Raw genomic sequence first — 14,433 nt, forward strand, 5'->3', positions numbered from 1 at the left:
GAGTAAGTATTGTTTACCCCTGTTTTACATATTTGTAAAGGCTTAGAAAGGATAAGTAGCTTAGCTTTGCCAAGGTCACACAGTTTGGAAGTGGTGGATCAGGATTCAAAGTCAGGCAGTTTGATTGCATTGACCTGTGCTATAACCGATAAGCAATCTGCCTCTCCATAAGGGAACAGGCTCTCCTACTCTTGACCAATGCAGCTAGTTCCACCATACATCGTATATGTCATCTCACAGTTCAGGGGGAGCACACCTGAATCTGGTGCTGTGTCTCCGTATACCACAGGACTTACACAAGGAGGGACTTCAGCCATACGCTGTCCTGGCTCTGAAGACATCTTGGAGGTAGACTTTCGTCTCCTAGTAATTCAGATGTATTATCCCAGACTCCCCACAACTTTCTGTGATAACTAATGAAATTATAATAGAAAATAATAATAACTGTCATACTGAGTACAGGCATACGTTGTTTTATCGTGCTTTGCTTTATTGTACTTTGCAGATATTGCATTTTTTACAAATTGAAGGTTTGTGGCAGCCCTGCGTTGAGAATTCTATCGGTGCCATTTTTCCAACAGCGTTTGCTCACTTTGTGTCTTGTCACATTTTGGTTATTCTCGCAGTCTTTCAAACTTTTTCATTATTACATTTGTTACTGTAATCTGTGATCAGTGATCTTTGATGTTCTATTGTAATTGAATTGGCATTTTTTAGCAACAAAATATTTTGAAATTAAGGTATATTCATTGTTTTTTTAGACATAAAAATATGCTATTACACACTTAATAGACTACAGTATAGTATAAACATAACTTTTTTTTTTTGAATTTTTTTTAAAAATTTACTTATTTATTTATCTTTGGCTGTGTTGGGTCTTCGTTTCTGTGCGAGGGCTTTCTCTACTTGCGGCGAGCGGGGGCCACTCCTCATCACGGTGCGCGGGTCCCTCACTGTCATGGCCTCTCTTGTTGCGGAGCACAGGCTCCAGACGCGCAGGCTCAGTAGTTGTGGCTCACGGGCCCAGCCGCTCCGCAGCATGTGGGATCCTCCCAGACCAGGGCTCGAACCCGTGTCCTCTGCATTGGCAGGCAGATTCTCAACCACTGCGCCACCAGGGAAACCCCTAAACATAACTTTTATATGCCCTGGAAAACAAAAAAATTTGTGTGACGCTTCATTGTGATATTCACTTCATTACTGTGCTCTAGAACCCAACCTGCGATATCGTGAAGGTATGCCTGTAATAGGTAACATTTATTCAATAAGTATGTACCAGGCATTAACTATTCCAATACTTTTATCTGTATTAATCTTTTGAAACCTCACAGCAATCCTGTGAGCTAGGTACTGCTACTATTTTGTAGTTCACTGAGGCACACAGAGAGTGAATATATTGCCCAAGGTCAGCTAGCTAGGGCTTGTTGTGAGATTCAAATCTAGGCAGTCTGGCTGGGAGCTCATGCTCTTAACAACTACACTGTTACTTCATTTGATCCTCAAGTTAACCTTATGAGTTAGATACTTCCCTGACTTATCTTTACAAAGAAAATCCAACATATGAAAAGTCAGATTAACAAATCAGAGGGCAGTTGTTTACATTACAAACTTAATTTATATTTCATAAAGAGATTCCTTTAAAAATAAACGTCTTGAGGGACTTCTCTGGTGGCGCAGTGGTTAAGAATCCACTTGCCAATGCAGGGGACATGGGTTCGATCCCTGGTCCGGGAAGATCCCACATGCCGCGGAGCAACTAAGCCCGTGCGCCACAACTACTGAGCCTGTGCCCTAGAGCCCGCAAGCCACAACGACTGAAGCCCGCGCGCTTAGAGCCCGTGCTCCGCAACAAGAGAAGCCCGCACTCACCGCAACTAGAGAAAGCCCGTGCACAGCAATGAAGACCCAACGCGGCCAAAAATAAAATAAGTAAATTAATTAATTTTAAAATAAATATAGAAATAAAGGTCTCATAACATACTTAAATTGGGTATAGCTTGTTAACTGCTTGAGAGTTTAAAAGGTAGTGAGACTTAAGCCAAAGTATGTAAAGCCATGGCAAATCAAAAAATCAATCAGAAATGAATATTAGAATTCCATATGGAGCATTTTGATTCACATTGGACATTTTCCTGACATAATGTGAGAAACGAAGTTATCAAATTAGCACCCTACGTGGTATCTTCTATTTGGCTCTCACAGTGTTCAAAATATTTTTTAACTGGCTTGTTACCAATATTTAAAATTCAGGAGATTTCAAATAAAAATCATGATTTCTGGCCTTTAGAAAAATTGCAAGATCTGGCAACCTTGGATCATATTCCTTCCTGGCAACAATTATTGGTGCCAAGTAGTGGCTGTTCCCTTTAGATGAGGCTTATGTGCTCAGTTTCACCACAGTCTCTTCCCTTCTCATCACATCATAGACTTGGGAGGCCCGTGCTGCTGTTTTTCTTACCCCTAGCCTGGTTCATTCAGCTAGTCTGTTACCTCCTTGATAACAGGCATTTGGACCTACATCCTCTGAATTATAGCAAGTTATGCCTCTTATGCATTTTAGGAGCACCTCCTGAAGAATGTAAAATGTCAGTCTTGAGTCTACCTTATAGATATGTAGCTTAGACCACAAAGAAATGACTACTGTTATTTTTAAAAGGTAATCTAAATGTTATCTTTTTTCTTAATGCTTTTAAGGGTGGTTGCTTTGTATAGTTGAAAAACAGGGGACTATAATCCTATTAAATTCAAGATAACATTTATTGAGACCTTACCTTGGGAAAGATACCATTCTATCGACAGTTATTACGTAAGACACAAAGATGATTAATTTTACTACCACAGGAACTCAGTATCTAGTGGTAAATACACATACATAACAGGAATACAAGACAGTCTTACAAAATAAGTGCTACTGAAATTGAGGGTAGAGAGAGCTTCAGTCTAATTAAGGGGACTCTGACAATCTTAGAAGGCTTCCAGGCATAGGCTGTTATGATTTGGGCCTTAAGGAATAGCTACAATTAAGGAAGGTAGTTTTTGAGAAAGAGCGTTCTGGCAGAAAGTTAGCCAGTGAAGGAAGGCTGAAGGGAAATTTCCAGGTTCATTCCAGTTCCTGGGAGTAAAAGTATATTAATGAGATGCAAGAGGGTAGGATGAGAGACTGGATGGGAGAGTTCAGTTGAAGAGCATGTCATGGAGGGCTTTGAATGGCAGCCTGGAGAATTTTAAAAATAGAGAGCTTTGGGGCTTCCCTGGTGGCGCAGTGGTTGAGAGTCTGCCTGCCAATGCAGGGGACACAGGTTCGAGCCCTGGTCTGGGAAGATCCCACATGCCACGGAGCAACTAGGCCCGTGAGCCACAATTACTGAGCCTGCGCTGCACAACAAGAGAGGCCGCGATAGTGAGAGGCCCGCGCACCGCGATGAAGAGTGGCCCCCGCTTGCCGCAACTAGAGAAAGCCCTTGCACAGAAACGAAGACCCAACACAGCCAAAAATAAATAAATAAATAAATAAATAATTAAAAAAAAAAAATAGAGAGCTTAAAGTTTTCAGAGCAAGAGAATGATGCGTGATCAGTTCTAGCTTCAAGAAAAGAACTCCTTTGAGAATAGACTGGGTAAAAGATGGCAGGGAGATCTGCTAAAGCTCTTGTAATAAACCAGGTGAGAAATACTGAAATCCTGAAGTGGTAGGAGTAGAAAACAGGCAGGTGCGAGGAATGTTACAGATTCATCATTGATTGAATGGTAGTGATCGCTCCCTTGGGTGATTGGACGTTGGCGATGAGGACGAGAAAGGAATTGACAGTCATTCCAGGCTCTCTGGCTGATTGACTAGGAGCACTGAAGTAGCAACCAGTGGGAGGGGAGAAGAGGAGAGATGATGAACTCAGTTTTGTAGTGAAATGGCAAGGACCAGTTAGATAACTCAGAAGAGCTGTCCAGCAAGCGATGGGAAGTGTGGTTCTGCAGGAGGAAGAATGCAGCTAAATGCAGAGATCTGTGAGTTGTTTGCTTAGAGATGATGACTATGTGTGGAGGTGAATGAGATGCCTTGGAAGGTTGGGACCAACAACACAGTAGTGAGCAGAATCTTGGGAAACAGCATTAGTTAAAGGATGAGCTGAGGAAGAAGAGTGCGTGAAGAACCCGGGAGAAGCAGTAAGTGATAGAGAGGGAAAATCCGTGGAGAGCTGTGTCCAGTGGGAAAAACGTTCTCTCCTGGCTCTGCTATTTATTCACTTGTGTAATCTTGGGCAGCAGCTTAAGCTCTTGGATCTTACTTTCCAGCAAAATAAGGAAGTTAGATTAGATAAGCTTTACAGGTCTTTTCAGTGAGAAAAAAATCTTAGGTAAAAATCTTAAAGTATTTCAATGGATATTGAATACCTGAAAATATTGTGGTTGTCTCTGAATCCCTGCATGGCTTTGTTCCTATCACTCATGTAACACTGAATTCAGACTGCCATGTATTTATAGTGCATATTTGTGTGTAAACTCTTTTGAGCCATGACAGATGGTGCTATCCCTCATGCTTGGTTTGAAATTTTTCATTCATTCATTTGTCCAACAGATATTTGCTGAGTGCTTCCTGCTTGCTATGTACAGTGCTAGGAGCTCAATAAACAAGACACAGTCCCTTAGCCTCAGTAGCTTCATAGAGTGACCAACAAGAAAAAAGGCAGTTATAGCTGAGGAAGTTTCCATCAACTATAACAGAACATTATGTTGCATTTGGGTAACAGGGGAAAAACTACCAGGAATTTATTTATTTATTTGTTTGTTTGTTTATTTATGGCTGCGTTGGTTCTTCATTGCTGCACACAGACTTTCTCTAGTTGCGGTGAGCGGGGGCTGCTCTTCATTGCAGTGCACGGGCTTGTCATTGCAGTGGCGTCTCTTTCTGTGGAACACGGGCTGTAGGCATGCAGGCTCAGTAGTTGTAGCACGCGGGCTCAGTAGTTGTGGCTTGCGGGCTTAGTTGCTCCACAGCATGTGGTATGTTCCTGGACCAGGGATGGAACCCGTGTCCCCTGCAATGGCAGGCGGATTCTTAACCACTGTGCCACCAGAGAAGCCCACTTTATTTTTATACTTTAAAAAAATTGAGATATAGTTTATGTACAATATTATATAAGTTTTAGGTGTACAGCATAGTGATTTATAATTTTTAAATTTTTTTATAGTTAAAATATTTTATACTCTATAGTTATTACAAAGTATAGGCTATATTCCCTGTGCTGTACAATATATTCTTGTAGCCTATTCATTTTATACATAATAGTTTGTACCTCTTAGTCCGCTACCCCTGTCTTGCCCCTCTCCCACTTCCCTCTCCCCACTGGTAACCACTAGTTTTTTCTCTATATCTGTGAGTCTATTTCTTTTTTGTTATATGAACTAGCTTGTTTTATTTTTTAGATTCCACATATAAGTGATACCATGCAGTATTTGTCTTTCTCTGTCTGACTTATTTCACTTAGCATAATACCCTCCAAGTCCATCCATGTTGTTGCAAATGGCAAAATTTCTTTCTTTTTTATGGCTGAGTAGTATTCCATTGTGTGTGTGTGTATATTATATATATATCACATCTTTTTTATCTGTTCATCTGTGTTTTTTTGGCTTTATCATTTTAAAAAAATTTATTCATTTATTGGAGTATAGTTGATTTACAATGTTGTGTTTCAGGTGTATAGCAAAGTGAATCAGATACATATACATATATCCACTCTTTTTTTAGATTCTTTTCCCATATAGGCCATTACAGAGTATTGAGTAGAGTTCCCTGTGCTATATAGTAGGTCTTATTAGTTATCTGTTTTACACATAGTAGTGTGTATATGTCAATCCCAGTATCCCAACTTATCCCTCCCCCTCTTGCCCCCTGGTAACCATAAGTTTGTTTTCTACTCTGTAACTCTATTTCTGTTTTGTAGATAAGTTCATTTGTACCCTTTTTTAAGATTCCATATATAAGCAATATCATATAATATTCATCATTCTCTGACTTACTTCACTCAGTATGACAATCTCTAGGTCCATCCATGTTGCTGCAAATGAATTATTTTGTTCTTTGTTATGGCTAATATTCCACTGTATATACGTACCATATATTCTTAATCCATTCCTCTCTTGATGGACATTTAGGTTGCTTCCATGTCCTGGCTATTGTAAATAATGCTGCAATGTACATTGGGGTGCGTGTGTCTTTTTGAATTATGGTTTTCTCTGGGTATATGCCCAGTAGTGGGATTGCTGGGTCATACGGTAGTTCTATTTTTAGTTTTCTAAGGAACCTCCATACTGTTCTCCATATTGGCTGTATCAATTTACATTCCCACCAATAGTGCATGAGGGTTCTCTTTTCTCCACACCCTCTCCAGCATTTATTGTTTCTAGATTTTTTGATGATGGCCATTCTGACCAGTGTGAGGTGATACCTCATTGTAGTTTTGATTTCCATTCCTCTAATAATTAGTGATTTTGAGCATCTTTTCATGTATTTGTTGGCGATTTATATGTCTTCTTTAGAGAAATGTCTGTTTAGGTCTTCTGCCCATTTTTTGATTGGATTGTTTGGTTTTTTTTGATATTGAGCTGCATGAGCTATTTGTATATTTTGGAGATTGATCCTTTGTCAGTTGCTTCATTTGCAAATATCTTCTCCGATTCTGAGGGTTGTCTTTTAGTCTTGTTTATGGTTTCCTTTGCTGTGCAAACGCTTTTAAGTTTAATTAGGTCCCATTTGTTTATTTTTGTTTTTTATTCTCATTACTCTAAGCGGTAGATCGAAAAAGACCTTGCTGTGGTTTATGTCAAAGAGTGTTCTGCCTGTCTTTTCCTCTAAGAGTTTTATAGTATCTGGCCTTACATTTAGGTCTTTAATCCATTTTGAGTTTATTTTTGTATATGGTGTGAGGCAATGTTCTAATTTCATTCTTTTCCATGTAGCTGTCTAGGTTTCCCAGCACCACTTGTTGAAGAGACTTTCTTTTCTCCATTGTATATTCTTGCCTCCTTTGTCATAGATTAATTGATCATGAGGATACAGCATTAATATACAGAAATCTGTTGGATTTCTATATGCTAACAATGAACTATCAGAAAGAGAAATAAAAGAAACAATCCCATTTACCATTGCATCAAAAAGAATAAAATACCTGGGACTAAACCTTCCTAAGGAGGTAAAGACCTGTGCTCGGCAAACTGTAAGACACTGATGAAAGAAATTGAAGATGCTACAAACAGATGGAAAGACATACTGTGTTCATGGATTGGAAGAATTAATATTGTTAAAATGACCACGCTACCCTAAGGCAATCTACAGATTCAGTGCAATCCCTATCAAAATACCAAGGGTAGGGCTTCCCTGGTGGCGCAGTGGTTAAGAATCTGCCTGCCAATGCAGGAGACACGGGTTCGAGCCCTGGTCCGGGAAGATCCCACATGCCGCGGAGCTGCTAAGCCTGTGTGTCACAACTACTGAGCCTGCACTCGAGCCCGCAAGCCACAACTACTGAGCCCGTGTGCTGCAACTACTGAAATGCCCTATATAGCCTGTGCTCTGCAACAAGAGAAGCCACCACAAGAAGAAGCCTGCACACCACAACGAAGAGTAGCCCCCGCTCACCACAACTAGAGAAAGCCCGCGCTCAGCAACGAAGACCCAACGCAGCCAAAAATAAATAAAATTAATTAACTAATTAATTTAAAAAATACCAAGGGTATTTTTCACAGAACTAGAAAAAATAATTTTAAAATTTGTGTGGAAGCACAAAAGACCCCAATAGCCAAAACAGTCTTGAAAAAGAAGAACAGAGCTGGAGGAATCGCTGACTTTAGACTATACTACACAACTACTGTAATCAAAACAGTATGGTACTGGCACAAAAACAGACACGTAGATCAATGGAACAGAATAGAGAGCCCAGGAGTCACTTTATTTTAAACATTTTTACTGCTATAGAAAGATTGAGATACTTTGTTAACATAAGAGTTGCAAATTGAGGATTTTTTGTGAGATTTGAATAATTTAAGAAAAGCTTAATAAGTTCATTGTTGAATCATTTATACCAACTGATAAAAGTTTTGAATCATCATTAATTTTCACAATAACCATTTGACAGAATGACTCATAATTTATATAAACAAACAATGTGTCACAAGTACTCAAAAACAACTAAATCCTATAAAAATTCTGCATGTGTATAACTGAAAGGTAATAAATGGGTTTTCAGAGGTAGGAGAATTCTTTTTTTCTTGGATGTCAGAAACCAGAGAACAACAGTATGTGGACTCAAAGCAGAAATACCAGTCTTCTCAGATTTTTCCTTAGGCTTTGAAACCTAAATAGTAAGAACTTTACTGATAAGAATTTGTCTTCCCTACTTAAAGGGGAAATCACATTTCTGATTGTACATTCTTTCTTTCTAAAGAAGGCCTTATAAGTTTTTCTTCCACGAAGTAATGGGAGCGCATATTTGGGCACAGAGGGTACAAGGTACAATTCATTCATTGATTCAACAAACTTTTATTGAGTCCTTACAAGATGCCAGACACTTGCCATCCTTCAGTTGGGAGAAGAGTGGTGGGCAGGACACAGTTCCTGCACTGTCAGAAGGAAGAGAGAGACTAAACAGGAACCACATCGGATCATGAGAAGAGCTACAGAGAGAATTAAAATAGGGTGATGTGGTAGAGATGCCTGACCGGCTCCTTCAGGTTGAATGATCTGGGAAGGCCCTCTGAGGAGGTGAGAGTAAGATGAGACCCGAATGACATGGAGAAGGCAGCTGTCCAAGAACCTGGGAAAAGAAGGTGTTCCAGACAGATGGAACAGCTCAGCAATGGCAAGCTAAATCTTCATTTATTCGCCGTAGTATTAGTGCCACTGACAACGCCTGCTCTTTCTTCAGGTCTGCAGCTAGAAGTATTTAAGTGTAATCTAATGGTTGATACTTCCAGAGAAAGAACTCACAGGCTGGGAGCGATATTAGAACTGAGGGCCTGGAAGAAACAGGGCTGGGACTAGGGTCAGGCAAGTGAGACCCTTGAGGCACAGAACTGAAGGAGTTGCTCGGAAGTGGAAGAGTCTCCTCCTGTTTTGTGCTCTGGGCACCTCACTTGCCTTACCCTAGTCACAGCCCTGGGAAGAAGGGAGAGGAAGTGAAGTTGCCAAAGATCCTGGTGCCTTGAAGAGCCAGCAGGTTTGGATGTGGAGGGGGAGATAAAATGGAAAAAATTAAAACGGCCTGGAAAGCTGATGCCCAAGAGGTGGACTCCCAGCCCCAGGATGCAGACCTCACACGGCAGCCCTCGGCCTTTGAGCACCTTCCACAGCTTCTTAAGGTCACAGACTGTAGTTCCCCACTAAACTGGCTTGTATTTCTCTAACTTCTTGTGTCTTTAACTTGACCAGCAGTGTGAGAGAGGCAAGCGCCTGTGGCAGCAGGTGCTGTACAGGGTTAGCTGCTAACACCTGAAGGACCCTACACCAGTTACCTGGGACGTCTTCATGGCAGAGGGACTCTGCTGCTACCACCTTTTACACACAGGCATAGAGAAAAAGGTGCCTGTGCTGGCAAGTTCCCGGAAGGGTAGTGGTCAGAGGATGAGTTCCTCCCGGCATCCTGCAAAGCCAGTTTAGGGATAACCTGAAAGACAGTGGCAGGAATAGGTCATCTGAGTCTGGTGATTGGGAGTGGATTTTAAGGCTCCGTGTTGTGGTAGTGTGTGCTGGAATCAAAATGTCACAGCTACTCTATTTTTGTATGCTAAATTGTAAAGCATTATTATATCACCACCCTAAGGTATCTCTTTTGTTTGTTATCCTAATAGAAATATGCTTTTTTCTTTTTAATAGAATATGGATTGTGTTCAGTTCCATTTGAAAGTAAGCTCTATCTAGTTGGTGGACAAACTACAATCACAGAATGCTATGACCCTGAACAGAATGAATGGAGAGAGATCGCTCCCATGATGGAAAGGAGAATGGAGTGTGGTGCCGTCATCATGAATGGATGTATTTATGTCACTGGGGGGTATTCCTACTCAAAGGGGACATATCTTCAGAGCATTGAGAAATATGATCCAGATCTTAATAAGTGGGAAATCGTGGGTAATCTTCCAAGTGCCATGCGGTCCCACGGGTGTGTTTGTGTGTATAATGTTTGATTAAGTCCATAGAAATGACCAAGTAATCACTGTTTCAGAGTGTAGTGAAAAAGAATGTAGGGTTTGGAGTGTCTTACTTGTTATTGTGGCCTGGCACACGTTAGGTAAATTCTCATGCCTAACCCCCACTCTGCACCCCAAGCCTGTGATTAATGGTCAAGAAACATCTTATGTATATTTACAGTTGAATCAGTGGGGTTACTACCTTTAATCTCTGCTCATCAAAGGTGATCTGGAACGCTGGACACTTGGTAAAAGGTGAAGCGTCTTTGCAGTGAATTTTTTTCTCCTGGTAGCATCAACACTGGGTGTAGGTCAAAATCATTCTGTGGAGTGAAATATTTCTTATGACAGTGTAATAGTGTACATTAATGTAATAGTATACATTAAGGTTCCATTTAGCTAACAAGGGATTTGAAATATAAAGAGGGAAGATTCTCTACCTCTACAAAATCAATACTTAAAATTTTTTTTTAACCTTAGAATTATTTAGAATGGACTTAAGTTTGTAGTGTGTATTATTTATAGTTATGATTCTTTATTTACTGACTACCAGAGATATACAAGATGTTGTGCAAAAGATTATTACTATTCAGAGTTTACAAACTAAATTTAAAAGAATGGAAAATCTGAAAAATTGCAGAGGAAAGAGTTGAATATTTGTTGATCCTAAGAGGTATTTTTAATTTTCAGCTTTGATGTAAATTGCTAGTTTAGGTGTCTTTAAGCATATCAGAAAATCCTCTTTATTCATAAGTATAGGTACCTGTCTGCATGTGAAATTGAAATTTAGAGCCAGAAAGCATGTAGAACATTGTGACATAGTAGAAAATACATTGATGAGAAGAAATTTGAATTCATTTTCCACTAACTAGGTTTTGTGACTTGGATTGAGTCACCTAACCTCAATTAGAACTTCCCTTCCCATGTACACTGGCTCTTTGGGTGATAGATGTGCCTAGATATGGATCCCCACAGCTCTTGGAGTAGCCAGAGGTGGCCTGGGTGGCTGAAGCTTCGAGGCCAGAAACATCTTTGTCCATTTTCTCCAGTGTGCCTACCATATCACTTTCCATGTGTGCCGTAACTTGAGAAAAGTTAAGAAGCGTAGCTTAAGTTAACTCATCTAAACTTTTAGTAATCTGTTAGATCATCTACCCACACTCTTCATTTATTAAGAGACAAAAATTATTTTTAACTTTAAGTAAGTGTAAAACTACCTAATTTTTCTGAGTTATTTTTAAATTTTAGAAAGAACCTGTTTAATACATTCGTTTAAGAAGGCATTTTAAACAGATACAACCCTTTGGGAACACAATATGGCACTACATAGAAAGCCATAAAAATGACCATATCTTTTCCTCATATATTCTACTCCTTGATTTGTAACCTAAAGAATAACATACAAACAAAACAAACAAACAAAAAGGTAAATGCATGAGGTTGTTTATGTCTGCATTATTTACAATAGCGAAAAATTGGAAATAATCTAAATGGCAAAGAAGAAAGTGGGCTACTAAAAAGAGTGAAGCCTTATACTGCCATTAAAAAATTGTTTGGAAGACTGTAGAAACATGGGCATGTCTGTGATATGGTAAGTAAAATACGCACAATATAAAATGGTATGAACACTATCGTTGTGTCTGTAAAATCTTTATACATGTGGAAAGTAATATGCAGAAGTGAAATTCATTGTGTTAGTGTAGGGGGATATGGAATGATTTTTAAATTATTTAAATGTTTTCCTTTAATATTACTTTGTATTTTCAATAAAAATAAATAAATCACTGCATACGTGGTAAAGCTGCTTGAATTTGGGCCAGTTGAACTGAAGGACAATTGAGTTTCTGAATTAGTGAAACAACTGAATTACAGAGTATTTCAATCTGTATTTGAATTACAGGATATTTTATTGCTCTCAAGAACATTTGCATTTAATGCTGAACCAGTAATATGTTATCCAGTAGGGCTTTAGAGATCTCTTTTATGAATGGATGAGAACAATTGCAATCACTTTTGCCTCCTTTCAGCTTATCTAGGTCCTATAAAAGTCCAGCCTCTGCTTCCCTGGTGGCGCAGTGGTTAAGAATCTGCCTGCCAATGCAGGGGACACGGGTTCAATCCCTGGTCTGGGAAGATCCCACATGCCGCGGAGCAACTAAACTCGTGCACCACAACGACTGAACCTGCACTCTAGAGCCCACGAGCCACAGCTACTGAAGCCCGTGCGCCAAGATCCCGTGCTCCGCAACAAGGGAAGCCACTGCAATGAGAAGCCCGCACACCACAACAAAGAGTAGCCCCCACTTGCCGCAACTAGAGAAAGCCCATGGCAGCAACGAACACCCAACGCAGCCAAAAATAAATAAATTTTAAAAAATTAAAATAAAATTAAAAAAAAAAAAAAGTCCAGCCTCTGGAAATTCTTTCCTGTTTCAGCCACAGTAAAACTCCCATTGTCACATTTAAAGAATTTAACATTTATATGTGCATGTTATGTCTCTTGGCTAATTTTGAGGTCATGGATCCCATCTTATTCTTAAGGATCTTGAAAATAGTTTGTGATCTCAGGCATTTAATTTCCAGCTCCTATTTTCTATAAAATTCTTTTTTTGTTCTTGATACATGCACACAAGAAAGAATTAAGAAAGGTAAACATTTCGGTCAGAATTATTCCAAGTTCCAAATCACTGTTGTATGAATGAAAAATATTTTACTGTAATTAAATGCAGGTCATTGCTTTGGGAGGGCAAACACTATTTTACAAAATAATTAAAGTTGTGGAGATGATTTTAAGTATGACTTAATTAAGAGGACTCCAAGTATCCAAATTTTGAAAGTTGCTGTTTCTCACAAGTCTTATTTTTAGTTTTTAGCTACAACTGAAATAGGATCAATATCTAGGGTACTTGCTTAAAGGCACATTAGCCTTTATTTTCATATGCATAGAAAAAATTTTTAGGTCTCTTAATCTGTAAGTTCCCCATCCATCTTTTCTTTTTTTAACTCCTTGCTATTTAATTGTTGAAGAAGCTAGATCATTCATTCTGCTTTCCCAGAGTTGAGGTTTTACTGATTGTGTTCCTATTGTGTAGTTTAGCACGTTCCTCTGTCCCCTGTGTTTCCTATAAGTTGGTAGTTAGATCCAGAAGCTTAATCAGATTCAGGTTTGATTTTTTTTTTTTTTGGTCAAAATTACTTCACAGGTGCACAGGTGGTGGTGTGTTATTCATCAAAAGACATAATTGTCTCTTTCTGATGTTGGCAGCCATAGATGCTCAATACCCAGATCCTTAATTCATTAGGGATTGCAAAATGGTGATTTCCAATGCTCTCTCTTCTTGGTGTATTTGTTGAAATACTTCTATAAAGAAAAACCTTCCTTCACTTACTGGTTGTTTACCCAGAGGTATAGTTTGTATAGGAAAGGTAGAAGAAGTGCTTGATTCCTAACTTTATGTACCAGTTTGCAAAATGAATAGTTGTTAGCATCCTTCAAAGGTGATTTATTAGATTTATTGTTTTTTATTTTTTTTGACTATTTATTTATTTTTGGCTGCGTTGGGTCTTCGTTGCTGCGCACGGGCTTTCTCTAGTTGCGACGAGCGGGGGCTACTCTTCATTGCGGTGCGCGGGCTTCTCACTGCAGTGGCTTCTCTTATTGCGGAGCACGGGCTCTAGGTGCACAGGCTTCAGTAGTTGTGGCTCATGGGCTCAGCAGTTGTGGCTCGCGGGCTCTAGAGCGCAGGCTCAGTAGTTGTGGTGCACGGGCTTAGTTGCTCCAAGACATGTGGGATCTTCCCAGACCAGGGCTCGAACCCGTGTCCCCTGCATTGGCAGGTGGATTCTTAACCACTGCGCCACCAGGGAAGTCCCTATTGTTTCTTTTAAATTGTTTTGAACTCATGGATTTAAATGTACTTGGCGTCTTTCAGCCCATTGCAGTTACTCTTACTGATGCTCCGTTTATCATCTTGAGCCAGTGAAAGGCTCTGCAGAGTGCTTCCCAGAGTTGTTCCCTTTTGGCACAGCTCCAGTAGTTTTTGATAGCTTCTTTGCTGTCTGGTATGACCAGATACTCCTGGCTCATCTTGTGCATTTCCCGCCTCAAACCTGGAATCAGCCATTTCTCCAAGCAGCCCTGATTTCTTTTAGGGAAAAATGGTATTTCAAGACCATAGGATGCTAGGGATGCTTACTGCTACTAGATTGTTTCTTGTTTCTAGGCATAAAATTAAAATACATAACAATAAAAAT

At 39.7% G+C, this 14,433-nt stretch overlaps 1 protein-coding gene across 3 annotated transcripts in view; it reads left to right on the top strand.

Moving 5' to 3' along the window:
* LOC118898200 (kelch-like protein 23) overlaps window positions 1–11,489 on the top strand; it is a 40,730-nt gene extending 29,241 nt beyond the window's left edge. For all 3 annotated transcript variants that reach the window (XM_036858252.1, XM_036858253.1, XM_036858254.1), the window contains one exon: window positions 9,866–11,489. In XM_036858252.1, the coding sequence (XP_036714147.1) occupies window positions 9,866–10,176 (311 nt within the window). In that variant the 3' untranslated portion in view covers window positions 10,177–11,489. The remainder of the gene's footprint in view (window positions 1–9,865) is intronic.
* Window positions 11,490–14,433: the final 2,944 nt, after the last annotated feature.

The sequence above is a fragment of the Balaenoptera musculus genome, chromosome 7, assembly GCF_009873245.2.
Source record: "Balaenoptera musculus isolate JJ_BM4_2016_0621 chromosome 7, mBalMus1.pri.v3, whole genome shotgun sequence".
Taxonomy (NCBI): domain Eukaryota; kingdom Metazoa; phylum Chordata; class Mammalia; order Artiodactyla; family Balaenopteridae; genus Balaenoptera; species Balaenoptera musculus.